The 26,340-nt window shown below is 32.5% G+C and overlaps 3 protein-coding genes, 1 non-coding gene and 1 pseudogene across 6 annotated transcripts; 2 read left to right on the forward strand and 3 right to left on the reverse strand.

The window, feature by feature from the left end:
• Positions 1-1,925: 1,925 nt before the first annotated feature.
• LOC114410993 lies at positions 1,926-2,017 on the reverse strand. The gene has a single exon (XR_003666381.1). It is a non-coding gene; the product is annotated as a small nucleolar RNA snoR26 (small nucleolar RNA).
• A 6,624-nt stretch (positions 2,018-8,641) lies between these two features.
• Positions 8,642-10,468, reverse strand: LOC114409019 (annotated as a pseudogene).
• Positions 10,469-12,858: 2,390 nt separating this feature from the next.
• LOC114409021 lies at positions 12,859-17,715 on the forward strand. 2 transcript variants are annotated; one of them, XM_028372293.1, is made up of 7 exons: positions 12,859-12,991; positions 13,215-13,486; positions 13,830-14,490; positions 14,787-14,986; positions 15,092-15,336; positions 15,638-16,946; positions 17,348-17,715. In XM_028372293.1, the coding sequence occupies exons 2-6, from the start codon at positions 13,215-13,217 to the stop codon at positions 16,330-16,332; spliced, it is 2,073 nt and encodes a 690-aa protein (XP_028228094.1). In that variant the 5' UTR covers positions 12,859-12,991; the 3' UTR covers positions 16,333-16,946; positions 17,348-17,715. The 2 variants fall into 2 exon arrangements, with proteins under 2 accessions (XP_028228094.1, XP_028228095.1); XM_028372294.1 differs by lacking the exon at positions 17,348-17,715 and having other exon boundaries at positions 15,638-16,504; positions 16,707-16,946.
• On the forward strand, positions 16,721-19,816 carry LOC114408331 (probable E3 ubiquitin-protein ligase RZFP34). The gene is made up of 6 exons (XM_028371355.1): positions 16,721-16,780; positions 17,348-17,457; positions 19,029-19,069; positions 19,173-19,255; positions 19,353-19,444; positions 19,536-19,816. The coding sequence occupies exons 1-6, from the start codon at positions 16,721-16,723 to the stop codon at positions 19,711-19,713; spliced, it is 564 nt and encodes a 187-aa protein (XP_028227156.1). The 3' UTR covers positions 19,714-19,816.
• A 3,218-nt stretch (positions 19,817-23,034) lies between these two features.
• On the reverse strand, positions 23,035-25,486 carry LOC114409022 (FCS-Like Zinc finger 10-like). Of its 2 annotated transcripts, none has more exons than XM_028372295.1 (3): positions 25,314-25,486; positions 23,779-24,879; positions 23,035-23,575 (listed from the first exon to the last, which is right to left on the reverse strand). In XM_028372295.1, exons 2-3 carry the CDS (start codon positions 24,861-24,863, stop codon positions 23,437-23,439), a joined length of 1,224 nt encoding a protein of 407 aa, XP_028228096.1. In that variant the 5' UTR covers positions 24,864-24,879; positions 25,314-25,486; the 3' UTR covers positions 23,035-23,436. The 2 variants fall into 2 exon arrangements, with proteins under 2 accessions (XP_028228096.1, XP_028228098.1); XM_028372297.1 differs by lacking the exon at positions 25,314-25,486 and adding an exon at positions 25,163-25,299.
• Between the last annotated feature and the right edge of the window lie 854 nt (positions 25,487-26,340).

Genomic DNA, 26,340 nt, shown 5'->3' on the forward strand with positions numbered 1-26,340 from the left:
TAAAAGATAAGTATAAATTAGAACAAACATATTAATAAGTATAATATTAATTAATAAATATAATTTATCTATTGTACAAACATGTTATCAAATTTTTAAAATTTGAATTTTCATCATATATGAATTTATCAACGTTCTATACATTTAAAAGCAACAAAAATAACTATTTACTTTTGCTGGAAATGAATTTGCTTATTCGTTCCCCTCTAACTTCAAAGTTGTAAGATCGTGTAATTTGAGCTAAGGTCTTTATTTGACATCTTCATTATTGAGGAGTATGCCTTTTTTTTAAAATAAAATTGTTGCTATTTTTTCTAATTAATTACCAAAATGGACAGATTTCAAATAAATTACTAGAATGGATACCTCGCATTTTGAAGCACGATTTCAAATATAAAAAATCGTCATTGTAAAGACAATTTTGTTTTTTTATATTTTTTTAAATGAAGAAATTGTCATCTCAAAAACAATTTCAATATTTTAAAGTTTTTTATGTTAATAAACTGAATTCTTCTTTTCAAAGATATTTTAGTATAATCATAGTTCTCGTTTTTTTAAGCAAAAGGACAATAACAACATGGAGATAACTTAGGATTGGAATGAAACTATTTGAGAATTGGGAGTCGCAAAGGAAGTGGATATTCCTTATCGTGGTAAAAGAGAGTCTGAGGAGAAAAATGTTGTTCAGTTTCATTGAAGCAACTATGGTATGATGTAAGGGAAACATCAGAACTAGAGTCAATTTTGACAACATTCATTGTGATGTTAGACATAGTAGTGTATTTGATTATGACATTGGAATATTTGATTGCCCCGGGAAAATGGTGATGCACTAAACATGTTGGATAACAATAAAAATTGTGACAATATCATTTGCCTTCAAATTCCCAAATATTCCTAACTTGCTCACCTCTATCTGATCTCCAAAATTTCCAATTTGTGTCATGCTTTTGGCACACAAGAGGACCCAAATTTCAGAGTTATCCCATTAGTGACCAAAAGCATAACCTTACTTTGGACTTGATGGAATCAAATAGAAATGAGCGAGTTGGGAATATTTTGGAATTTAAAGGGGAATGATACCATCTCATTTTTTATTGTTATCCAACAAGTTTGGCACATCACCATTTTTCATATGGAAATCAAATACTAAATATCATAACCAAATACACTATTATGTCCAACATTACAATGAATGTTGTCAGTATGGTCCACTGACTTTAGTTCTGATGTTTTCCTTACATCATACCAAATTTGCTTTAGTGAAACTAGAACAATAAATTCCTTCTCACACTCCTCAACCACTTCAAGAAACACTTACTTTTTTCACGGGTCCAATTCTCAATAGCTTCATCCCAATCTAGGGTTATCTACAAGTTGTTATTGTCCTTTTGCTTCAAAAAACTAAGAACCATGGTTATAATGAAAAACATCTTTGAACAAAAGATTTTAGTTTATTAACATAAAAAATTAAAAGTACTAAAATTGTCTTTACAATGACGATTTCTTTACATATGAAATTGTGTTCCTGAACACGAGTTACACATTCTCAAAATTTATTTGAAATCTATCCATTTGGGTAATTAATTCGAAAAATTACACCAATTTGAAAAAAAAAAGCCCCCAAAGTGAGTTATAAATTAACACATTGAAATGATGGGGTTGATAAAAAAAATAAAAAATAGAAATCAAAGAAGAACATCAATGTATCTCAGGAAAAAAAACATCATCAAGATCTATATGACTATCTTCCATTCATAAACATGAGATTTATAAATCTAACCAACTAAGAAAATTAACATCATTTAACCATAAATCTAACCAACTATGAAATATTGAAAAATAATCAATTTTTTCCCATGTGAATTGATAAAAAAGAATGATTTTTTAGAAGAAGAAAAATAGAAAGAAAGAGATTGAAGAAATAGTATCTCATAGTTACCATTCCCCATTTGCTTTTCCACTCGCAATCAAAGTGCAAGGATAAATTATTGAAACTTCTCATCACTGATATTTGTAAAAGAGAGACAAAAATAACTTTTGAGGATGATTGAAATTTAAAAAAGGGAATCATATGTTTGAACCTCATATTTGATTATTTGAATTTCGAATGAATAAGTGAACAAAGGAGACGAGTTTTTTAGTGTAGCAATTTTGCCTACAACATGAGCGTTTTGAGAAATTAAAGATCTGCATAGAACCCTAGGTTTTGTTTGGAGCCTTGGATGATGCGTTCATTTTCCCATTTTCTTCAAAATGAGATCCGGATTTTGTAGATCTAGAACTCCTTGACTTCAATTCACATGTTGTCGCACTCTTCGCCAACATCATCGCCCTCTCTCTAGAATCAAGAAAAAATGAGATTTGGGTTTTTGTAAATCTGGATTTTGAGAAAGGGTGTATGGTGGCGCATGTGCGACAATTGACAATGGTGCTAGCAGGGCGTGAGGAAAAGGAAAGTAAAGAGAAACTGCGGTTGACACAAAGGGAGAAAAGGCAAATTGAAAAGAAATAAGAGGAATGATGATGGAGCAAAGGGAGAAGAAGAAGAAAAAAAGACGGAATAAGGAAAAAGAAACTTATATTTTGTGGTGATTTTTAGGAAAATATTTTCTTTCTAGTCAATGAACAAGTCCATAAGAAGAGATAGATCATATGAGTTTATCAATATCCTATTGATCCCACATAACTCATGTAGTTATTTCTCTCCTAATGACATTCTCCATTAATAGGAGAGGAGCTTAACCTGATTTTTAGCCATCAATATTTTTTTATCTCATTAACGACACCAACTTTATATGAATGGAAGAACCATTTTAAATCAATTTAAAAAAAAATAAAAGATTAAAATAAAGTTTTTAAAGAATAAAGTACCAAATTGAAAAAAAAAACAAAGGATTAAAAATGTCATTTAGCCTTATTATTTATGTTAAAAATAAAGTTAAAACTAAAATATAATTTTGTTCTATTAAGTTTTTTCTTCTTATTAATTTGTTATTTATGTTTTAAAATTTATAATTTAATTCGTTGGGTTTATGAATGGATCTATTTTAGTTTTATAAATTAAAAAAAAAACAATTTCATTCTTTCGTGTTTCGGGTTAATATCATTAACTTTTATATATTAAAACAAATAGTTTTAATATTGTTTTTTTGTAACAAAAGCTAAAAAACAAAAACATAAGAAACAATAACCTAAACTCTTTACAAAATTAACCCCACTTGCACGGTAAGTAAGAATAGAGCAGAATCCAGAAGGTACTTCCATTCCACCAACGTCATCACCATTTTCTTTTCTTTTTCATTCATTCACTCATGTAAATGTGATTGTATCCACTCGCCAGCTCCACCCATTCTTCGATACAGGGGTATGAGCTACGAATACGATACGAGGTTCCTTCCGTACATAATTTGGAATCTACAAATGACAATAAAGAAAAATCAATTATGAACATGAAGTAGACAAGTTATTGTTACATGTGAAGTTTTGAATTTTATTCTGATTAATCATGATATATAGATAGAAACAGATACCTTCAAGGATTAGGTGTAGCCATGATTTGATTAAATTGTGGGAAATAAGCGAGAGAATGGCATGCAGAAGAGATCTAGGTGATAAATCATGCATTTTCTTGTTCCTCTAATCAAAATTGTTCACTTTATGCCACATCTGACCTGCTAATGCTCTCCCTAACACTTTTTTTGTTGATGTTTTTATTAAAACTCTGATAATGAAACCTTAGTTCCTCTGTTATCACATGTTTTTGCTTCTTTCAAATGTCTCAAATGATCCACTAATATCTGTGATATATATATATATATATATATAGAGAGAGAGAGAGAGAGTAATAGAAAAATAAAATCCTCTTAATTTAATCTGGCCGTATAATATTATTAAGAGAAAAATAGTGTTTCTATTAATATTTTGTTTAAATGATACATATATAGCTCACATGATCTATCATGCTTCAGCATATAGATAATATTGCCTGTTCTGAATGAATTACTTGGTTTTGTATTTATCCTACCATGGAATGTTCTTGTTGCATGCTAGTCTAACTTACTGTTTCTATAATCTAATAATACTTTTTACGTTACTTTTGGCTTCTTTTTTTTCATTCACTTGTAAAGTTATACTGGTCTCTCGCTGCCAAAGATTGTAATTTGTGATGCCGGTATTGTTCTTAAAAGAGGGGTATGCTTAGACACATTATTTGCCTCCATGTTGTATATATTAGTATAAATCACATTTCAATTAAATAATATGGTGGAAATGAGATATGATTAGAGTACACAGTAAGATGATATCTCACGTGAATAGAAATAAAAAAATTGAATATCATATAAATAAATAAATAATTCATAAACTCAAGTTTTAAAATTTTAGGTTAAAATATCATTTCAAATGAGAAATTATAGTATCCATTCTTATACTTATTTTTTTGTATTCGTAACCCTATTTTGCATTTGATACATGTTTGTCCACACGTAAAATTGAAGAAATACGTGTTCCAAAACTTGGTTCAATGAGAAGCAAGAGGTGTATGAGAGAGGGTTTAATTCTCACGTGGTTCAAGATAAATCATGAGTTGATATCAATGCGACGATAAGTTATGGTGAAGCTAGTCGTTTATTGTGATTAATATTATAGGAGTTCAAAGAAGACCCACTAATGTGCATAATATTATATGTAAACTAAAAATCACATAAATTTACGAGACTTTTTCTACGTAAGACTTCTTCTCTTACATTTGACTCACTACTTTTCATTGATCGATTGCATAACTTGTGTGGGCATTGACAATTCTTCTTTTGCCTCCCTTTTAGATATTGTGTTTTATCTTTTTAATATTCTTTTTAATCTTATTTTGCAACTTTTTACGTAAAGTGGATGCAAATTAGAACTCTAGGGTGATCTAGCTGAGATGGAGATAAACTATTTGAATTTTTTAAAACGAGTATGGGCATGTTAAGTGGTTAATCTTTCATTCCGACCATATCTCTCAAAGCATATCATATGGTCGTAATCTTTATTCTTATTCTTCACTACCACCAATTCACCGTGCTAGTTCATTATTATCAGTGAGAGAATTGGCGAAAGCAAAAAGGGCTCTTCTTGGCCCTTGACATCTAATAATTTAATATAAGGGAAATTTGATGGTATCCCTAAACATTTAAATATTTTAGTACTGTTATTTTTTTTTATAAATGAGTTTTGGTTTGTTGAAAATGTTTTTTTGGTTGCACTAAGATTTTTTTTTTCAAATGATGGTCACAATAAAATTAAAACTTATCACCCTATACATATTATCCAAACCTTTAACTACTAAGTTGACCCCATGGGTTTTATTGAAGTTGGCTATTTTATTTTATTTTATTTCTATTGGTGTGATTAAACTCATTTAATTATTGAAGTTGACTTTTTTATTTTATTTCTTTTGGTACGTTCAAACTTATATATTTAATTGATTCAGAAAATAATGGCACTAAAACTCTAAGGGGCTTTTAGTACAATAATTTTTTTAGTTTTTCGGAAATCTGAAATGTTTGGTTTACTTTTAAAAAAAATATATTCACAGGAAATAATATTTTTTTGGAAATGTTATTTTAGTTATGCTTCTCACACAGTTATTCTCATGGTGAAGATAGGAATCTAGCTTTCTCAAGTTAACCAAATTACTTTGATTATTTAACGTGATAAATAATTAAATTTTATGATAAAAAATATCACATATTCTCTGATTTTTCAAAAAAACTTATATAAATATTTCTAAAATATTTTAACCAATCGAATAAATTTTACTCCTTTCTCATGATCATAATTCTCATGATTCAATTTTAGAAATCATGATTTGCCCATATGAAGAGTGGTGAAGTTCTCATTGATTAGTAAAGAAGCTTTTCTTTTGAGAAATAACCATAAAATCATTTTTCATGTTTATGATTAATTGCCGTATAGATTCTATAATGGTTAAAGAACACTTAAATCAACAACTAACTATTTATTCTAATTTTTAAAAATTAGAATCGATGTTGTAGAATTTAGGACTTTTGTTCTAGGATATATCTGTGATTTTTTTTTTACTTCGTATAAAAAAAATAAGGAATACTAAATAAACATTAAAATTCCAACATTATTGGATACCATATCAGTGATATGTAAAAAATACATTTTTAATCATCTTTGACAATGGTTAAGAGATAATACAAATTATAAGAAAGGAGAAAGGAATTTAACACTGTTAGTAATGGTAAGTACCTTTTGTTGGGCGAATCCTGAAAGTTGGAAATGGCGTCATGCCATCATTTGTTGGATAAAAATTCTGTAGCCAGGTTAATTGAGGACTGCTATCCCTTGTCAAACCCATAATCATTCAAGCATATCAAATCTTCATATTTTAATGGAAATGGTAAACTCATTAACTCAGAATGGAAAGTTTTTTTTTTTCCTTCTTGTTTTCTGCCACTGAAAGTACGTATAGTAATTTCCCTAGAGTGATTATATATATATATATATATATATATACACGTATAATAAAGTCAATAATTATTTAACTGAACCAACTTTTATAGAGTAAGCACTACGTAGTACATGTTAGCATCTCATATGTATGCAGGCAAAGGGAACAGAAGCCAGCAACAACAGAAGTGCACTCTACACGGGATATAATCACTATAGAACCCAGCAAAGCTCATTCAGTGTCAGATACCAAAAGAAAAAGAAATTTAAGACGTACAATAACTTGCTCCAACATACAATATAAGAGGGGTTACTGCTGTGCTGGATCGAGGCTCCTAATTAGGGGGTTACTGATATATGGTCATGGTGCCTAGCTTACATTGTAAACTTTTTATTATTATTCACAAGGGAGTGCCCTAACCTCCTAATTAGTTAGTGTCATGGACTAAGTAAAAGGAGTGTTTTATACAGGTGCCTGCTGAATAGGGAGGTGATGATGAATTAGGTGTAGACTCGGTTGCTACTTGGGGGAGCAAAAGTGAAGCTCAAGTTTGCAGCTCGGTAAAGCAAGCGAGACTCAGGTAATGACTACCAAATGTTTTAATTTACGTACTAATTAATGAAATGATAGAGGTTGGTTTGGTAGCACACCATTTTACAAATAGGGTTAAAAAAAACTACAACTACAAAACTTAATTACGAAACCATTCCTGTAAAACATACTGATAAATGCTGAGGTACAGGTACTTACAAAGAATAGAATATGACAGAGAATTTTTGACATCCTTTATTATACTTTGTATCCTTTTCCCAAACGCAACGAAGACTTGTGTTGTGTTGGACTTATTAATATTATATATTTATTTGCCTATAGAAAAGAATATAATAAAGAAAAATATTTAAAAAAATAATATTCTATAGAATAATTAAGAATAAAGTTTACAACTACAACAACAAAACTTTCCAAACGATTCTTGTAAGACATACTTGATATATGTTGAGGTACTTATATAAAATAGAATATGAAAAAGAAAATAATATTCTAAAAATAAGCAATATTCTTTTTTGTCGTTGTTAAAAATAGGGTATTTTTGGCCAAGAGTTAAAGAATAATCTCCCAAGCTATAATTAATATTCATTTAAGAGACTTCTCTCAATAGATGTTATTCTATGTATATGGACATAAGAACCATTCTTACAGGCATGCATGACTATTTGCCAATTACCATTACCACACCATATTGGTGTAGGCCATAAGTAAATTCTATAAAATATGAATAAAAGTCTCTCTCTCTCTCTCTCTATGTATATATTAAATAGAATATAAATATAAAATAATATTATTAATAATATTCCTCATAGAAAATAAAATAATTAAAATAGTATTTACACCAGATAACACTAGGCAAGGATATTGAAAGCAATAATTTTCTGTATATTCATAATTCTTTCTTGGATAAAAACTTATGTAGCCAGTGTGGACAAGTTATTCTCAAACCATAATCATTCAAGCATCATATCTTCAAATTTTATTCCAAAACTTGATAATTGATATCATTAATTTGCTCACAATATATACAAATAAAAACAATAATTTTCTTGTAAGTATCGTTAACATGACAATTAGTACAGTTAGAATAACTTTTCAAGTAGTGTTTTTTTAGGGTTATATATCTAATTAAAAAGTTAATCATTGTATATATATATATTATTAAAGTCAATTTGTGTTAAAATCTTTCATGTTTGGTCACTGCTATTTCAATAAAATCATATTCGAAAACTCTGCTATAAATTTATGGAGAAAACTCTAACCTTTTTATGATTTATTGTTTTCTATAAAATCTTTAATTTTTTTTATTTAAAAAAGAGGTCAATTTGCATCATGTGAATAATGCTCAGCCAAAAAGCAATATGTAGAAAGAGGTCAATTGATGAATCACAGCACGACGACATGACAATGAGACATACAGGTGGAAGGAAATAAAGATAAAAAGAGAATACAGCAAACTTAATAAGTGATGTTACAATATATGAAGAGACAAATAAAAATAAAAGTGAGTGTAAACATGGCATAAAGAGAAACAAATGTGAAAAAATATTGACAGTGACATACTTACTCGTAACCATGTAGGCACGTATATGTAATATGTATATGCGCAGATAGAACAAGAGCCACCAAAAATTGAAGAAGTACGTTCATGGTAAATATATATATTCTTATATATATATACCTTACAGATACAAGACAGGAGTGAAACTCCATTTCACTATCAAATCCCAGATAAGATTAATTGACAGAAAAAGAAACTTGCATATGCGACGCAATTATTCTAAGCCGTACAATTATTCACACTAGAAGACAAGCAAGCAACAACATGGTAGCTAGATAATGATATATGTATTCTCCTATTTAATTAAGTCCAAATTTTTGCTTCAAACTTGCTCTTCAGGGCCTTCATGCTTCCAAATAGCATTAATCGGCTTACCATTGGTCCAATCCCTGAGCTTAAGAAGCACAAAAACAATCATCCCACACAAGAATCCAAGAGCAGCACTGGACCCCACCAACGAAACCGCAGTACAAAGAAGCATAACAAACGAATCTTCCTTAGTATTTATGTCCCTAGAAGCCATGGCTAGTTCAACCCCAGCAAACAACAGCAACACCCCTAAGATCCCCACAGGAAACTGGTTGAAGAAATGAGCCAAAGAACTTCCCAACACAAACCCCAAAATCAACTTAGCCGCACCAAGAAGTGCCACACAGCCTCCACTCCTCCCTCCAAACTTATACTGCCCCGCAAGCCCACCAGCTCCATGGCAACATGGCATGGCCCCAAACCACCCTCCAACAAGGTTCATCAACCCTACAGTTACTGAGAGTGATGTCACTGAAAAATCTTTACCTGGAAACAAGTCTGATGAGAGCTTGCAAACGGCTATCACGGAGTTCAAGATTGACAACGGGAGTTGAGGGATTGTGCCCTTTATGAAACCTTGCTTCCATGCATGTCTAGACATTTTCACCACCTCTATAGAAGAGGGTCCAAATTTAATCTCATGCATCACCCTAGGCCTTCTTATGAAAGTCAGCACCACTCCCAACACAAACACCAAGAAAGCCGAAGGAAGCGCGAAAATAACCCTTCTTATTTTTCTCACTTTACTTATTCTAGCTTGGGTTTGGTGGGTTGATTCTTCCCCATGGCCATGGCCATGGTCATGGTCATGGTCCTCGCCAGCACCATTGACTATGACAATAAAGCAAACACATACGATGGCGAGAACCAACCCATCGAATCCGAACCAATATCTTTGGTCCAATGATTTGGACCGAGGCAAATCTTGTACTTTTCTCACATATTTGACCGCGGTCAAAGCAAAGGACAAACCCTGTGCTAGCTGAATTCCCCTCACAACACATAAGGGAATGAGCTTGTAAACTAGCTGCATGAGCCCAGTGACACCTAGGACCAACAGGGTTGCTCCAGTGAGAATACCGGAGGCCATGATCTCCGGTATGGAGAAGGTGGGGTCGGCGAGGGCGACGGCGGCGATGGACTTCATGGGCTGGACGGGCATGGGGACGCCGTAGATGGCGCCGGTGATGATGTTGTACATGCCAGTAAAAATCAATGTGGTGCCGAGGTTGAGGTCCCTGGCTAGTGTTAGGGACAAGACAATGGGTATGTATGTGCCTAGGTCACCCATGGCGCCGTTGAGTTTCGGGCCAGGTTGAACGGAAGACAAGGTTACTTTTCACTTTCTGTACGGCGGAGGAACTTGGCTCTGAAGTGGGAGGGAGGTTCGGTGGTGCCATGGAGTTACAGGGATTCGATATGTGAGTGGCGCGGGAATGAGAATGGGAAAAGGAAATTCTGTAAATTTATAGGGATACTGAAGTCACTGTGGAGAGCATTTTTTTATATTTTAAATCAATATTTGTGCACAACTCTGGTCTCTCGCACTGAAATGGTGCAGCAAACAGAGAAGAAGACATAGGGTTTAAGTGGGTGTGGGTTTCACATTGAGGAGAAGGTTTTCTTGAGTTTTATGGGCCACTTCACCGGCCTAATTTTAAAAGAATTTTAATTTTAATAAAAATACAATACAATACAATAAAATTAAGTTCAATACAAATATAAATAAAATCTCAATAATTAATCAATTACATCAATAAAATAAATAATGTCTTAACAAAAGAAAATCTAAGCAATAAATCTAAAATATGAAATTTAAACATCTCTAACAACAAACAACAAATGATTCCATATTTGAAGTAGCTTGAGTCTTCTCCATCTTTATGTGAGTTATTTTTTATAATAAAATATATTGAAATATCTTTAAAAATATTTATTTAGCAATTATTTTTTACTTAAATGATAAGAATTGATATTTTTATTATTTATGACTTACAGATATGAAAATGATAGATTAAAAGAGAAAAAGATCGATAAAATATCAAAAAGAAGATTTTTAGCATGTTATCAGCATGTTATCACTTATCTTTTATTTATCTTATCTTATCCTTTTTTTTTATCGTTAGCATCTTTTAGTTTAAATCTTTATCTTATTTTCTTTATTTGTTGTTTTAAAAGAAAAGGTTAAAGTGAAAGAAGAGAAAATCAAATCTAATATAATTAGGTCAAGGTCACATAAATAATCAAACCTAATGCGAGTTGCGGACAACCCGCGGATCCCGTGGGTCAAACCCGCATAGTCCGCAGGTTAAACAGAGCAGGCCCAAAAATATGATATAACTATGGACCGTTTAAAAAAATTGATCCGTAACCCGCGCGGATCGCGGGCCAGTTCATGGACCTGGGCCCGTTTACCCATCCCTAGTTATAAGTACTGGATCCCTATAAATGATATATGAATTACTTTTTATTTTAAATATTTTATTACTTTTTTTATTGCGGAATTTATATATGCATTTTTTTTATTTCTCTAGATCTTTGATAACATATTAAATGCTCATCAAATATTTTTTTAAGTTATTATATCGGTTCTAGTTATTCTTTATATAAGTTGAAATCTTATAATCGCATTTCTGGCCACCTCCAAACCAAAGCATAATTGTCACCAACTAATCCAGCCACTTACGATTATTCTGGCCTTCATCTGCATTACTTGCAACGCCACGATAAATTGAATTGTATATAGGCAATACCATTATTCCATTAATGATTTAATGTCCAATCAAAGCACAAAATATTGCTTATTTCCACTGTCGCCAGGCATCTAATGTCACGACTCACGACCATATGTTGTTTACATATTCAATGATTAAGTTGAAAAATTATCTTCACATTGACCTATTTGTCACATCTACATCGGGCATCACCATTTTGCTGGTAGCCTGGTAGACACTAGCTATCATTTATAAAGAATATGTTTTTCCTTCACACGAGTTGACACATATACTTTATTTATATATACTTTCTAAAAAATATCTCTTATAAAATTTTAAAAATATTTTTACGTGTATATATATAAAAAATTAATTAAAATAGTTTTATAGTATAATTATTTTTACACCAACATCTATTAATAAGTGAAGTTAATGTTTTTATTTTTATATTAATTAACTTAGAAAATATATCCATAGTTAACTTAAATTAATTGACAATGTAAACTTTTTTATATTCACAGTATATTAAAATTAAACTATATGAAATAAGTAAGAAATTAGTATAAAACTGATAGCTGATTTTGTAAGTTGTTTGATTGTGTAAAAAAAATATTATCTATGAAATGACAAAAATATCTTAAATAAAAAAGAGATGTATAACAAATAAAGACATTTTTGTATTTATATTCTTTTAAACCATCTTATAGCAATATATACTGAAGCCTAATAATTAAGGGAGGTCCTATGAAGCAACCATAGAGCTGGGCATGCGATAAACACAATTGAAGCCCGCAATCCAGGTTAGTGTTTAATTTATGGATAAATAATCAATTTTTTTTTCAAAAATGTAATATAATAATAAATTAATTTTTTAAAAATATAAAAATACAAATTAAATCCCTAAATATATATAAATTATAATAAATTAATTTTATGTTAAATTTATTAAATTATTTTTCTTATTAAGTTATAATGTCAATTTCATAATAAATTATATTTTTTAAGAATAATTTAATATTAAGTTATAAAATTTATAGATTAATTTATCATTAAATTATATATGATCAAATTATTGCATATTTTAGACTAAATTTAAAATATTTATCTTTTAAGAATCAATTCACCTCAAATTTTCTTGGACCAAGACTATTTCCTTTGAGAAATCAAAACTGGCAAGTTGAAGCCCAACATCTTGATGAGATGTACAAACGGGCTTAGCCCAACAAGTTGAAGCCCAACATGTCTACCAGAAGCAGAGAACCAGAACGGTGACTCTTGTTCGTTTGTGCTTGTTCTCTGGTGGCGTCCTCACACTGTCTCTCCCTCAGTCACTTCGACTTTTACTTCTTGTTAATCCCAAAACATTGCATCCCCTTCGCTGAGTCGAATGCGACCAAGGTAAACTAAACTAAATTTCCAAATCAAAATTTTCTACTGTCCATGTTACAGGATTTCACACGCTTTAATTTTCGAGAATGTGGATGATAAAAATGTGAGAACAAGAATGTTAGGTACTAGGTATTGGTTGAATTGAAAGTGTCACTTGTTAATGGTTGTAGCGCAAGTTCATGAATTGGAATTGAAAATGGGTGTTATGTTAATTTTGTTTTGGGTATTGTAGATGCCGAGAATGGAGGACATTCTGAACCTTCCTGTGCAAGACCCTCTTTATCCCGAGTTTTCTGCTGCTCACATAAATTGGGTCAAATTGGAAGGTGGTCGCCAAGGTGGTGATGATATTGCTCTCATTCCTTTTGCCAGAGTTGATGATTTTGTCAAAGGGGAATCTTCCAACCCCGAATGCCCTGCGAGTTTCCGCATAGAATCAAGAAGGAAAAGACCTGTAGGAAGCATTGCCAAACCAAGGGTTGATGGCTATCTTGAATATACATTGTAAGATTAGTTTTCTTTCAATTCAAACTTACAAATTATGGAAATATACTTACTATTTTTCTTAGTTTAATTTCTATGCACTCTCAACCAATCAGAAATCATTACTAGTATGGTTTTTAAGGTAGTTGTTGTAAAAGTAAATGGACTTACCGTACATGGTAATTTGAGTTGAATAACAGTATAAAAATCATTTACATTGTTAGTGTATAGACTATTTATTCATTTTTCCCCTTGAATTGACTGGCTCTTTTTGTTTTTATAATTTGTGATTTAATCTTATGTTGACTTCAAATCTGAAAAGATTTGGCTAATTGGCAATATGGAATTATGCGTTGATATTTAGATACTGGTGTTCTTATGGTCCTGAAGACTACCGAGAGAGTGACTCAGGTGTAGGGGATGGCACAAGCACCAAACCTGCTTCTGGGAAGGGGAGCAGACCGGGGAGGCGTCACATGATGAGAGGGTGCCTTTGCCATTTCACTGTTAAAAGGCTTTACACCCGACCCCTCCTTGCGCTAATCATATATAACCAAAGAAGGCATGTAGATAAATCAGGGGCACCGTGTCATGGATTACTTGACAGGGATGCGGTAGGGACAAGAGCTATGTATGCTCCGCGAATTTCGGATGAGTTACGCCAGAAAGTGATGTCTATGCTTTATGTTGGAATATCGTTGGACAAGATAATCCAGCACCATGCAGAGGGGATGCAGAAGCAAGGTGGCCCCCAAAACCGTGATGATTTTCTCACTCGAAATGATGTGCGTAACATGGAAAGGACAGTTCGTAATTCTTCACATGAGCTACACGAAAATGATGAATGCAGTGTAAAGATATGGGTTCAGCGGCATCAGAAGCATGTTTTCTATTTTCAAGATAACTCAGGTTCAGAACCATTTGTGTTGGGTATACAGACAGATTGGCAGTTGCAACAAATGCTTCGTTATGGAAATAATAGTTTCATTTCTTTTCATTCAAGTTTTGGCTTGAAGAAGCTTAAGGTATTGCATATTGTTTTTGTATTTACCTTCTCAAGCAAGGAAACTATTTATTTACCTTTTATTCTCAAGTTAGTTACGCATGAATCAGGATGCCAAGGGTATAATTTTTAGCTTGTTTACATTGAATTTTAACGGGGAAAAAACATATTTAGATGAAACATATATTGTACATGAATAAAAGGTAGTATCATGTATGCATATCCCTCTTTTTGTTTATGATGAAAAATTATTTATGTCAGCAGTATCCTGCAGGACTTCAGAATGTCTTATACTTTTTTGTTTCTCATCCTTGACAGTATCCAATATGTTCTTTACTTGTTTTCAATTCATCTCAAAATGCAATTCCGGTTGCCTGGATCATCACCTCATCTTCTGTTGGTAAAGCTATTCATAAATGGATTGTATTGCTATGTGAAAGATTACGAACCAAGGATCCTAGATGGAGGCCTAATGCTATTTTGTTGGATGATCCATCTTTGGACTATTCTATCATAAGGTAAAGAAATTAGAGTGGTTCTTTTTAGTTTCATTAAACTCTTTTTTGTATTTTTAAGAGACCCCCACCTTAATAGCAAATGGAGTGAGATCTTGCTCATTGCAGAGAGGCTTTCCAGTGTCGCATCCTATTATGTGCCTGGCATGTTCGCCGTACTTGGATTAAAAAACTTTTAAAAAAATGCTGCAACATTGAAGTGCAACGGGAGATGTTTAAGCAATTGGGATGGATTCTATACTGTACAAAATGTGGGCCAAATGCTATGGATGCAGTTGAAGAGCTTATGCAAATTTTTGTTGACCAGTGTGCCTTCATGGACTATTTCAAGAGCCATTGGCTAGCTAGTATAGGTATTCTTCAAGTGATGATTCATTTTGTGTTCATTGAAGAAATACCTGCTCTTGCTGTTGTAGCCTCACATCATAGTCAGTTTTGATCAGAAACATTCTGATTCAGATTTTATATCAAATTCATTTCATTCTTAGTCCCACCTCCAGATGAGTGCCTTAAGTTTTCTTGGGCAGCACTCACACTAGCATTTTCGACAATTGACTAATTATTTTCATCATAATTAGTGGACTATCCAGTCATTTGAGTATTCTGCATTAATATTGTTTCTTGAATAACCATATTACTGTGCTTCTCATGCAGATATGTGGATTAATGCCATAAAATCACTCTCTGTGACAACTCCTGAGCCACATGCTGCAATAGAATCCTATCACCTAAAATTAAAATCCATGCTTTTGAAGGAGAATTATGCCAATTTCTGGCCAAGAGTTGACTGGTTAATCCATGCTTTAACTACTGAATTTCACTCATTATACTGGCTAGATCAATACAGTTTAGAGACTGGGTATTTTGAGAATCTACGGGACAATTCTTTCTCCTCTAATGCTTGGTATCATGCTCTTCATATTCCTGATGTTGATGTGATACTGGATGAGCAAAATCTCCATCTTGCCAAAGTCTTATCTCAGACTGACAGAAGCTTGGTGTACACAGTTTCGAATCCTGGTTCAGAATTTTCACTTTGTGATTGTTCCTGGTCTAGGCTGGGGAACCTCTGTAAACATGTCATCAAGGTGGCAACTTTCTGTAGAAGTCGACAGGTTGCAAGACCATCATTGTCTGCTCAAGTTTATAAACAGGCTTTGCTCACCCTTCTCCATAATCCTCCTGATGATCCCTTAGTTCTGGACCACACAATTCTACATGTGGCCCATTTGCAACAAGACATTAAGGCCTTGGAAGACTTGTCCAACAATGGATTGCTCCAGCCTATAGCTCCTGATTTAAGTTCTCAAATGGCTGAAAATCCTCTGCTTTTTCAGCGCATCCAGTGACTGGCCCATTTTGAAAACAGATTGACCGTGTTTGGGTTAAAACTTATTTTTTGAGGCTAATGTTGTGATCCTTGATCAATCAATTTGCAAGAATCAAAAAGGATATAATTTTGCTTTTAAGAAGGTCCACAACCATTGGCTTCATGAAACCACAACACTCTTTTAAGAATTGGTCTGAACCTTCATTTGTCAATATTCTTTTCTTTCTTTCCATTTATTTTCCCTTTGGAGTTGATGGGGGTGTGAGGGGGAAGATTTGTGCTATTAAAATCCGTTTAGGAATGTGCATGTTATCTTTTTTCCTGATACATTTGTTTATGCATTGGTTCTTTCAAGTAAGCTAAAAGATTATTGACCTTCCAAATACATTATAGGTGGAGTTTGACCCATGTTTATTGGAAGGTTGAGGCTGCTTCTCTGTAGCATATTCGAGGCTGTTATCTGGCAGGTACAATATACCATCAGATGCTTTCACCACTTAGAGGGGAGGATGAACTCTAGGGTGCCAAAAGAAATGAGAAGGCAAGGAACAAAGCAGTTAGGATCATGTTGAGGATCATAACATGCATTGAGACATTGAAGTGTTTTGCAGATCAAACCATCATGCAGTCAATGTAAGAAAATATTTCTCAAATCTAATATAACAAATTTGTCTTAATGCTTTTTGCTAATTTGCTTTATATTCACTACATGTCTATATTTAATGTCATTTAGTAAATTTTTTGCTGCTGTTCCTTTCAACTAACCTGAATGTTCTTGATCTTCTGGCTGCTGTGATTGAGAATTTGATCCTTTGTTTTTGTATCAGTATGCCTTGTAGGTAGCTACTAAAATTCAAGTTATTCATGCTTAATGATGCAGCTTTCTAGATATTCTATGACTAGATGCATTTCTCTCTAAGCTTGAAGTTGCTTTGAAATCTACCTAGTTGAATAGGCATTTTCATTAAATTTCATATTTGATTCCCACCATACAATGATTTATTACATGTCTCAATTGATTGGATGATTTTCAGGTGGTGATTATTGAAGGAGGGGATATTCATGTGGTTGCCAGGCATGCCGCAAATTCAGTTATGGTGTCTTCTGGTGTAGGGTACACAGGTGATAAATCGTTAGATGTCACGTAATAAAAAGACGTGTTGAGGTACTTAAGTTCAACAAGAGCATCATTAGAAGGGATATTACTATCTCAGAAGGAAAAATAGAATTCCACGGTTGAGGTATCAACCATTTGTACAGTTTGACATCGGTTGAAATTTCAAGATTACTGGTTTTCTCTCGACCTAAGGGGACATGCTCATTTGGGGCTTTTTGACTAGTTTAAGGCAATTTTAAAACAATTTATCAAAAAGTAAAAAATAAAAATACTAGTTGAGTAGCTTTTGTTATGTGGCAGATCAACCATTATTTTATTAAATTTTGAAGTTGTTTTGCTTGGTGCAGATGCAGAGGTGAAACACCATTTTCTTAAAAAAAATTAAAAGTTATATTAAGATGTGTTGGAATTCAGGTTTTACTTACCTGCAGAACTTGCAAGACGCACACTGCATGAACAGGGGTGTGCAAACGGGTCTGATCCCTATCCGCATTGGAATCTGTGTCTGGTTCAGTTCGGGACGAGTCATGAGTGGGTGTGGGTTCAAAGTTTGTTTAGGATGGATTTACACAAAACCGTGGAGACTTGAACCCGCTTGACTTAGGAGTTAGGATGCTTGCAACTTCTATCAAACCATGTGAGAAGCCCAATCACACGGCCCATACCAAAACAGCTTAGAGTAAGGGACTAAACCTAATTTCACCAATCACACACCCCTAGCATTATAAGTGTGGTTTCGCTCTTGCGTTATCCGAAGTTTAGGAAATAAAATACCATCCTTGATAATTATTTGTTTTCTTCCCTGTAATTAAAAAAAAAAAAAGATGACATGATTGCACATTACGCCGTCCAATAATTTTTCCATATCTCGTAGCTCCTTGTCATAGGTGTGGCCACAATATATACGTCAATGTTGGGTGTATTACATAATTTTTTTGTGGTTATAGTAAGAGACAAATACCATAAGTATGGTTGAATGTAAACGTAAAGTTTTATTAGGTTTAAGTTAGACAATCTTCATATAAAAAAATAATTAGACGTAATCGTAGGAGTAATTCTTACGCAAACCAAAATCAAACATTTAGTTTGATAATTTGATTTCACGCATTTTATTTACGTGTGCACACGTTTTTTGCGAGGAAACGGTTGTGTATAGGTATAGTTCGGCCCTCTATCAGAAGATATTTTCATACTAATCCAATTAGTAGCAACTAAAACTATGTAACATTGCTCACGTGCATATAAATTTATGGAAAATGTTAACGGTGTTTTAAAGAAAATGATTAAAAAATCAAAACCAAATACACTCATATATCAAGAAGGACCTCAAATTAAAAGTAATAAAATAAAATAAAAAATTATGTTTCGACCCTTAAAATAACGTTTAAGTGATCATGTTATCCAATTTATAAAATTTATATCTAATATATTAAAAATATACATGACAAATTTATTTCATAGTTTTCACGTCAAAGAATTCAAAAATAATATATCGTGTTACAATATTTCTTTAGTGTACTTTGCTTTCTTAGATTAACTGTATTTTATATCAAGATTTAGTCATTTAGACTGATTGATTCTCATATGTTTTAATACAGAACTGGAGGATGTGAAAATTTCTTCCACTGCCACACATGTGGTAAGTAATATTCTTCATATCCTATATTTTTTAATGAATACTAAATATCAAGGGTTTAAAATGATTTACCTACTGATCATGCTTTCATGATTTCTTTGCACAGGTTGTTGCTACTCAACTCAGCTGAAAAACAGTCACCCTTGCGTGGAAGGAGCAATACATCACGATTGCCCCATTTGTTTTGAGGTAACATTATACCAATTTCCTATTTCAGCACCGTGACTATTACCAATTTGTTGAATTGCTGAAATTGACACAAGTTTACCAAATTTGGTGATTACAGTATTTGTTTGAATCTGTAAATGATGTCACTGTTTTGCTCTGTGGACATACAATACATAAGAGCTGCTTGAAGGAAATGAGGGAACATTTCCAGTGAGTATCACGGAGCTCACTTGACCACTTCTATCTGCTCAAAGTCCTACTGCAGTATATGTGATGATTTTTGTCTATGATTCTGCATCAGGTATGCATGCCCTCTCTGCTTAAAGTCAGTTTGTGATATGTCAAAGGTTTGGGAGAAATTTGACTTGGAGATTGCTGCTACACCAATTCCAGAACCGTATCAAAACAAAATGGTCAGCATCCTTTGTTTTTCCTTTCTATATGATGATGTTGGATATTGTAGGTCATCATCATGTTAACCATGCAACAACTAAAATATATATTCCTTGATTTTGTTGGTTAAACTGTTGAGATAACATAATATACAATAAGCAGTCATTGTTTGATGATTGTTCATCTTCTTCTTCACAGCCTCATTCACCCGTTCCCTAGACAAAACAGCAGCCAAGTTTGGGAAATGGATTGCTGGAGTGCTAAGCTGAGAATTTGAAAAGGAAAAGAGAGAGAACGGCGTAATAACATTTTTTTTTTATAATAAATGAATCCTTAAACACAAGCAGTCGATTTTTTTTGTCTACAATAGCAGTAGTGAAGATCGAATTCAAATAATCATGCATGCTACTCCGATCCTACCACTATACTTGATCCTATGCATATTACTCAAACCTTATCACTATGCTAATCCTAGTAGCTTAGCTGTCAGAAATTTTATTTTAATTGCGGATGAATCCTTGAGTTTTTGAGGTATTAGATTCTCACCAACGTTATGTTTGAAATATCTGTTTAAGTGTTTTTTTCAGTTTCTTTTTACTGCAAAAAAAAAAAAATTATGATTACTCCTGTTCATCCCTTCTTTTAAGTTATTAAAAGTATTATTATATTATTTCTTATGGGATGTGTCAATAATAATAATTATTTTTAGTCTCAGTTTTATGATTTTAAAACAAGTTCAAATTTTAGGCCGTGGATTGTCATCTAAATAAGAGAAGAAACATTTTCAAGTTACTGTACAAGTTCAAATTTTATGCCGCGGATTGTCATTTAGATAAGAGAAGAAAGTTTTTCAAGTTATGGAAGGTTTAGATATTTTTATTTGTATAATTTTAGTTCCTAAATTTTATTATTTTTAAAAATTAAGCTCCTTTATCTTACAATGTGAATTATGAGTCTAAATTAGCTCTATAAAATTGGCTTAAAAGATAAAAAATGTCATTACTTATATATTTTATCTTGACATTATCATTAACCAGCGTAGAACTTAGATTTTTTTTTATAGTAATTTACTGATATTGAAGATCTTTTACTTAATTGACAGCATGATGTATAACTAATAGTGTGAAACATTTGAACTATCTAAATATTTTTTTGAAATAAGATTACGTGAAATTTTTTCACTTTCATTACATACGTTGTATTTACCCATGGTTGAAATAACTGAAGAGACAAAAAAATCACTTTTCTTACATACATTGGTGTATTTGTCCCCATGATTTTTTTTAACTGGGAATCAAAGATAGTGTTTGGGATTTCCAACAATTCACACACCCTGCCTGCTAACCAATTGAGTATTCCTTGACATTTGTCCCCATGGTTGAAACAACTTTATAAAGAAAAATATATATTTTTTAGTTGTATTTGTCTTTCAATCAAGAGATAATTGATATCAATAAGTTGTTATAATTTAGATGACACACTAATAGAGAAATCCAATTTTAACATCTGATTTTGAAATCTAGAGACTAAAATTGCTTAATTATAAATAAAGAAATCAAAATTATATTTAAGTCTTTAATAAAAGTTAGGCAAGCTATGTCACGTTTCAGTGTAAGAATGAATTTTTCGCCTTTCATAATCTAATTGAAAAATTTATGCTATTCTATTTGATACGACTCGCATATTGTTTAACATGTTGGAACCACATGGTAATAATTAGATTAGAACATTCAATTAATTAGTTTTAAAATAAATAAATATGACATACGTTAAAAAAAACATGGATTTTATTATTCTAGTTAATTGCAGTTAATTATGATGCTTAAAATATTTAACTAATACAAGATCCGATGTTGGTTCATTAAACTCGAATGGCTACTGAGAAGATGAGCCCAGAGTACGAGCCAACAAAACGAGCTTGGTTTTCCATTGAACCGAATTTGAGTTAGGCACTTGGGTTTAAACTTTAAAGTCTACCTTAGCTCTTGCTCGATTTACTTCCATTCGAGATAAAGTTTATACCTTAGCACCTAATACTCCTTCTAAGTTTGGACTATAATAAATAAAAGATAAAATATATTTGGGATCCCGTAGAATTTGAGAATTATTAATTTCATTTTCATAAAATTTTTATATTAATTTAGTCTATGTAAAAGTAAAAAATATTTTTATTGGTCTTTAGTGATAATTTCATTAGACAATTACTTAACTTACATTTGTAATCTGATTATAAAATAATTAAACAATTTGTGCTAGCTAAAAACTCTGAATGAATTAGATAATTTCTGGCAACTAAAAACCTTCCAAAATTATAATTTTTTGTTTTTTTAGAATGATTTTCTCATATTTTCTAATGAAATTAGAGAAGAGATTAAGCAAGATTAGGTGTACATGTCTTCTGAATATGCTGAATATGCTTGGAAAGATAGAAACAACAAATAATTAAGTCTTTTAGTCACATCAAATAATCATTTATCAGAATTACTACTAAAGACCGACAAAAATATATTTTATCCTTACAAAGATCAACTTAATAAAAAAAAAATTATGAAAATAAAATTAATACTTTTTAAAAAAATTTAGGACCCAAACATGTTTTATCCATAAATAAAACTAAATTATGTTAGCTTTAATGCTTCATAAGAAATATGAGAAACATTGTCATACAAGGAGGAGGTTATTTTGCAAGATAATCCGACACTTTCACCCTTGCTTTTGACACGTAAAAGCTAACATAAGTACATAACTTTTTTAACCTAAATTTTTATTACAAAATTTTATATATCAAATCAAAGTTCAAAGTGAAAACTTCTTGCTCGATATTTTCTTTTTGAAAAAACTTAAATACATCTTCATAAATATTTTTAGTACTATTTTCCAATAAAATATAAAGTGTTATCTCATTCTAATTAATGAAGAGCACCAACTACATCTAAATTTTGTACTTCGCAACACACCAATGTTTAATCTGTTTCTGAGGAGCAGAGTTTGATGTCGAGCCAGAGTCTCACTTCGGCAAACGCACCCTTGTCCTTTTGAAGCATTAAAGTTCTATCTGAACAAAGACATTTTGGATTGGAGAACATAGAAATTGCATTTCCATTTGGTTTAAGTCAATAAAATGTTATTTCGAAAGTGAGGAACTTCCACTGTTGGCATGTGAGGAAAATGAAAAGATTGGAAAGAAATTACTATGTTGTATGACAGTATGATAAAAATGTATTTCTTTGAACTTCAAAGTGAATTTTTTTTTCTTTTTACCAAAATAGGAATCACAAGAACCATCTAAATGAAGCATAGTCAAGGCAAAAAGGAACCAACACTCAGTTCAGCTTTCCGATTTTCAGTCCAAAACTCGCAGGAAAAGGCAAGGGGGTTGCATAAACTATAAACTAGGATAAATAACATATAATAGAAGTCAAAAACTATTTTTTTTTTTTTAGGGGGGTTGTATACATGGACACAATACAGAGAAAACTGCAAGGAAAATTCAAAAGGGGAAGCCAGAAAAATAGGCCTCAACCCTTTAATTTTCTGCAGGGCTATCAATGGTTTGATAACATATATCTCTATTTATATGGAAAAGCAAAAAACTAGCTTAATGAGAGCCACAATTCACCAAAGACCATGACATAGCTTAAACACCAATTCCAGGCAAACGCAATGATGTACAAAACGATCATCCATGGCTGCTAATAGATGCACATAAAACAGCTCCAATTGTGAACAGATGATCAGGTGCGTGTACCATTTCTCATGGACCAAGTGGTGCATGTGGCAGATAAGCCTCTTTATGTAGCTGTGAGAATTCATGTTTCAAAAAGTAGCTCACCAAGTTTCGGATTTGGAGAGTTTTCACAAGGAGGGTTGGAAGTGGATTTCTCTAGTTCCTCATCAATCATGATCTCCATGGCACGGCACGTGAAACTGCAAAATGCCTTTTCACCCCTGCAACATATCAAACCAAGCCAACCTTAGAACCAAATTCAATATCCATCTAACAAACATTGATAGCATGTTTGGAAGAGTACAGAATTGAGATGTTGAAGTTATCACTATTAGCTTCTTAAAATTACATCTTGAATGTGAAAAATCACATATGAGATGTCGAACTAATAGAAGAGATGCTGTAGTGCTAAGTGCTAACTCACCCATAAATATAAATGTCTTTCCCCTCTTCTAGTTTCTTGTTGCAATGGTGGCAGAAACTTAAGAAGTCACTTGAGGGATATGGGTTTGGACTCCCTAACTTGTTGTTACCCAATGGATTCACTCGCTTCTCCTTCTCTTCACTCTTGAAATGGGTTTTAAATACATTAGAATGAGTCTCCAAAATGCAATCCCCAAAAATGTGAGTTGTTTTGGGATTGGGGCCATGGGAAATCACACAAGTGTAGTCCTCAGAGAGTTCGATCTCACTAGCTGATAGAGACTTGATGAATTCATTGGAAGAGCTAATGGAAAGTGTGGTTGAATTCGGCTTTGTAGGTGTGAAGTTATTTGAGTTCTGGCTTCCTCCAATAAAATGAGGAGGGGAGCTCACATCTTTCATAGCAAAATTATCAGTGTCTGAATCAGAATAGGAAGTGGCAACACCAGAGAGAGCTTTCAGTGGACTGCATGAGTCCAATGAACAAGACCTGGTTTTCCCAAACAGCTCAAGCTCAAGGCCACTTTCCCCAATCTCAAAAAGAACAGTGGACTCAGATTCACATTCACCCTTGTGGATAACAGATCCATTTTGGGGGGCATAATAAGGAGCCTTACAGAAATCCTTGGGCAAAGACTTAGATCCCTCAAAAGAATCCCTATGGATTTGGCAATTTGGGGCTTTGATCATAATTTGGGGGCTGAGACTAACTCTCTTGCTCTCTGGTGACTGGAGAATTTTCCCAGAAAACCTAGAACAGTCTTCCAAAGACTCCACAATGCCTAGACCTACTTTGCAACAATCCCACCTCTTTTCATGAGGTGAAGATCTTGGCTTCCTAACAGGATTGCCTAGATTTGAAAGAACTCTAGCATCAAGTGGAGAAGTGGGGCTCCTAACTGAATCAGAATCCAACAACCCTTTTGGACCAAGACCCACAAACAGACAAGGGACATTGAAAATTGAGTGTCCCTTGATGTTGTTGCGCCCCACCAAAGCATGATGAGATTGAGAATAGTGCTCCGAATTGGCTTCACACATGTGGTGTTGATCCTTCTGCACTGACCTGTTCCTCTTCCTCAGCATTATTATCTCAAAACACCTGCACAACACAAACACACACAACCAACCAATTTCAAATCAATTAGCCACACCCCAGAGGAAAAAAAATCAAAACTTTAAATGCATTTTACACTGCAAGTGCAAGATTCTCTAGAAACCCAGAAGAGAAAAAACATGCAAATGAAGAAACCAATAATGGAAGCCAAAGCCTTTCATTATTCATTCCAACCCATATACTCCAAATGCAAAAAGTGAATTAAAAAAACCCCAAAAAACAAAACTTTTTTTATGCCATTGAAAGATGAGTGAGTGAGTGAATGTACCAACTCCCAAATGAAGCCACCACACTAACTAATCCAGAGTGAAAAAAAAAAAAAGAAGCTAAAGGGCACAATCAGTGAGATGAGGTATGAAAACCAGAGAGTGAAAAAGAAGAAAAATCTGAGGGAAAGGAAAAGAAAACCATTAACCCACCCAGTTTTCTCTCTGTGCTATGGAAACTTGACAGAGATGAAGATGTCGAGAAGAGTGAAGAGTCCCAAATGCAGTAAAAACATGAGAGGAAGTGTGAAACTTGTGCAGTACGACTCCTCTCTCTTCTTGCATGCCTCAAAATCAGCGAAGCAGCGAGCTTCTGAAATACTCCACACACACTCTCTCTAAATAAATGTACTATGCAGTATAATAGAATCATTTTTATTTATTTTCTTAAAATTTAATTATTGTAAATATAATTAATTTAAATTATTATCTTTAAAAAATGAATAATAAAAATAAAAAATAATTTTAAAAAATTATTCTTAGAATAACTTAATATCTCCTTATAATAATAAAACTGTATCTGCCCACAGAATTGTTTTCCGTTTGTACTTACCCCATTTTTGCTCAACGGTTGCAAAAGGGTGCTTCTTTTTGCACAATTGGTAATACGACTCAATTGGCAATATTAATTCATGGATGTGGTGAGGGGTTATGGTCTTTTAATTAAATTAATAAATATGGTTAAGACAACTGTTTGCACTTTCTGTGGACAATAGATTTTTCCTTTGCCGAATCTACTCTTAAGTGTCTGAATCAATCATAAATTTCTATACAGAAATATACACACAGATAATTGATACCTTCCATTTATATATGTTGGCAATTTAATGTGGGGTGTTGCTACAATATTCACAGTGAATTTTGTTTCCAAAATATCTGTGGTAGTTCATAAATAAAGATTAAAGAATAATGGTATCTATGTCATGTTTATAGTAAAATAATAATAAATGTAAGGCTTATTTTTTATTTTAGTTTCTTTATTATTGTTGTTTTACTATTTGGTCCTTTTTTTATTATTTAATTGTAAGACTTAGTTTATCAATTAATTTAATATTTAACATTTAATAGAAATATTAACTTAGTAGTATAAAAGAGTGTCTAGTTAACATGAATGAGCTTTTTTTTTATGAAGAAAAATGAATGAGCTAATGCTGCAATATAGTGTAACGTCACTATTTTC

The sequence above is a fragment of the Glycine soja genome, chromosome 4 (assembly GCF_004193775.1).
Source record: "Glycine soja cultivar W05 chromosome 4, ASM419377v2, whole genome shotgun sequence".
Lineage (NCBI taxonomy): Eukaryota > Viridiplantae > Streptophyta > Magnoliopsida > Fabales > Fabaceae > Glycine > Glycine soja.

Bases quoted from the DNA above. Each gene is read 5' to 3' on its own strand.
- LOC114408331 (XM_028371355.1), top strand. From the start codon at position 16,721: ATGTTTATTGGAAGGTTGAGGCTGCTTCTCTGTAGCATATTCGAGGCT. The intron at 16,781-17,347 runs GTACAATATACC...GATGATTTTCAG, and splicing joins TCGAGGCTGTTATCTGGCAG to GTGGTGATTATTGAAGGAGG. The intron at 17,458-19,028 runs GTAATAAAAAGA...GTTTTAATACAG, and splicing joins GATAAATCGTTAGATGTCAC to AACTGGAGGATGTGAAAATT.
- LOC114409022 (XM_028372295.1), bottom strand. From the start codon at position 24,863: ATGCTGAGGAAGAGGAACAGGTCAGTGCAGAAGGATCAACACCACATG. The intron at 23,576-23,778 runs GTGAGTTAGCAC...GATATGTTGCAG, and splicing joins AAAGACATTTATATTTATGG to GGGTGAAAAGGCATTTTGCA.
- LOC114409021 (XM_028372293.1), top strand. From the start codon at position 13,215: ATGCCGAGAATGGAGGACATTCTGAACCTTCCTGTGCAAGACCCTCTT. The intron at 14,491-14,786 runs GTATTGCATATT...CATCCTTGACAG, and splicing joins TTGGCTTGAAGAAGCTTAAG to TATCCAATATGTTCTTTACT. The intron at 15,337-15,637 runs GTATTCTTCAAG...CTTCTCATGCAG, and splicing joins CCATTGGCTAGCTAGTATAG to ATATGTGGATTAATGCCATA.